Below are 1,424 nucleotides of genomic sequence, written 5' to 3' on the forward strand. Positions count from 1 at the left end.
ACACCTCGATGCTCAGAATGTACAAATCACAAAAAGACTGATCACCAGTCGGAGTGCGGACCTCCAACGGGTAATTCAAAGACTCTACTGTCAAAGGTAAAGTATGGGCAAATCCAGCAGCTATGAAAGAATATGAAGCACCACAATCAAATAATGTAAAAGATGCATGTCCGACGATTGAGATAGTACCTTGTACCAATTATCCCTTGGTCACTTGCTCTATAGTTGCCATATATGCATGTTTGACAATGACTTTATGGTTAGTCTGCTTCGGCTGATGCTGTTGCTGCTGATACGGCTGAGGCTGCCTCTGCTGCGCTTGCTGAGAAGTTCCTGGCATATTTCTTTGCTGGTCATCCGCTTGTTTCTTTCTGTAGTCCTTGATGTAATGGCCCATCTTGCCACAATAAAGGCAACCGCCCGTGTCACCCGGGCAGGGTCGCCCTGGATGGTCAGTGGTGCACTTTGGGCAACTTGCCGCAGTGATCTGCTTCTGCGGCTGCTGGAACTGGCGCTGCTGATGTTGGGGCCGTCGGTTTTGGTACTGTTGTTGGTTGGTGTTGTTGCTACTGTTGTTGTTTCGATTCTTCTTTGACAGAGGATGAAACTTCCTTCCACCCTGGTTGTTCTGAAACTGTCTCTTTCTCGGCCAACTCTTTTGGCCTCGATGATGTTGCTGCTGTCGAGATGCTGAAGCCATCTGAGATTCCACCCAATCATGCTCTAATAAGGAGGCTGTCTCTAAAGCCTCATCCACTATCGTCGGTGCACGCGTGTACACCTTCGTCCGCAAAGCCGACTTTAGACCTCAAGCAAACTTCAGTGCTCGCTCCTTCTCTATGGTATACATAGTTCAAACAGAATCTCTCCAAACTGCGGAAACAAGTGACGTACTCCACAAGTGACGAACTACCCTGCTGTAGATCGAGAAACTCTTGCATCTTCCCGCTCCTCTCGTGAGCTGGAAAGTATGCAATGTAGAAGGCTTCAATGAACTGCTCCCATTCGATCGGCTGGTTGTCGAACTTAATCTCCCAGGTGGTAGCCCACCACCTTTCAGCATCCTTCCTGAGATGATACATCCCGAAGTCCACCTTGTGATCATCGCCGAACTGAAGAACATAGAAGATCTGCTCCATCTCCCGTACCCAATCTTCAGCTGCCTCAGATGTTGCTTTCCCGTCGAACGATGGAGGATTCATGCTCATGAGTTGCTTATATGGTACTGCTACAGTTGGAACTTGGGCAGGAACTCCCTGACCCTAGGCGGCCTGCTAAATGTGCTCACCCATGTTCCATATCGTTTCTGCCTGGCGTCCAACAACCTCTGTAAGGTTGTTAAGCGTTTCCATGAGATCATCACATCGCGTACGCCACGTTATCTAAATAAGTAGAATTTACACATAAGCAACTGGCAAGAACTC

General features: G+C 48.3%; 1 protein-coding gene across 1 annotated transcript; it reads right to left on the minus strand.

Annotated features, from left to right (window-relative positions):
* Positions 1-749: 749 nt before the first annotated feature.
* Positions 750-1,202, minus strand: LOC149826598 (uncharacterized). The gene has a single exon (XM_090018344.1). The coding sequence runs from the start codon at positions 1,200-1,202 to the stop codon at positions 750-752; it is 453 nt and encodes a 150-aa protein (XP_089874470.1).
* Between the last annotated feature and the right edge of the window lie 222 nt (positions 1,203-1,424).

This window comes from Nuphar pumila, chromosome 10, assembly GCF_984573655.1.
Source record: "Nuphar pumila chromosome 10, dmNupPumi1.hap1.1, whole genome shotgun sequence".
In the NCBI taxonomy this organism is placed as follows: domain Eukaryota; kingdom Viridiplantae; phylum Streptophyta; class Magnoliopsida; order Nymphaeales; family Nymphaeaceae; genus Nuphar; species Nuphar pumila.

Bases quoted from the DNA above. Each gene is read 5' to 3' on its own strand.
- LOC149826598 (XM_090018344.1), bottom strand. From the start codon at position 1,202: ATGAATCCTCCATCGTTCGACGGGAAAGCAACATCTGAGGCAGCTGAA.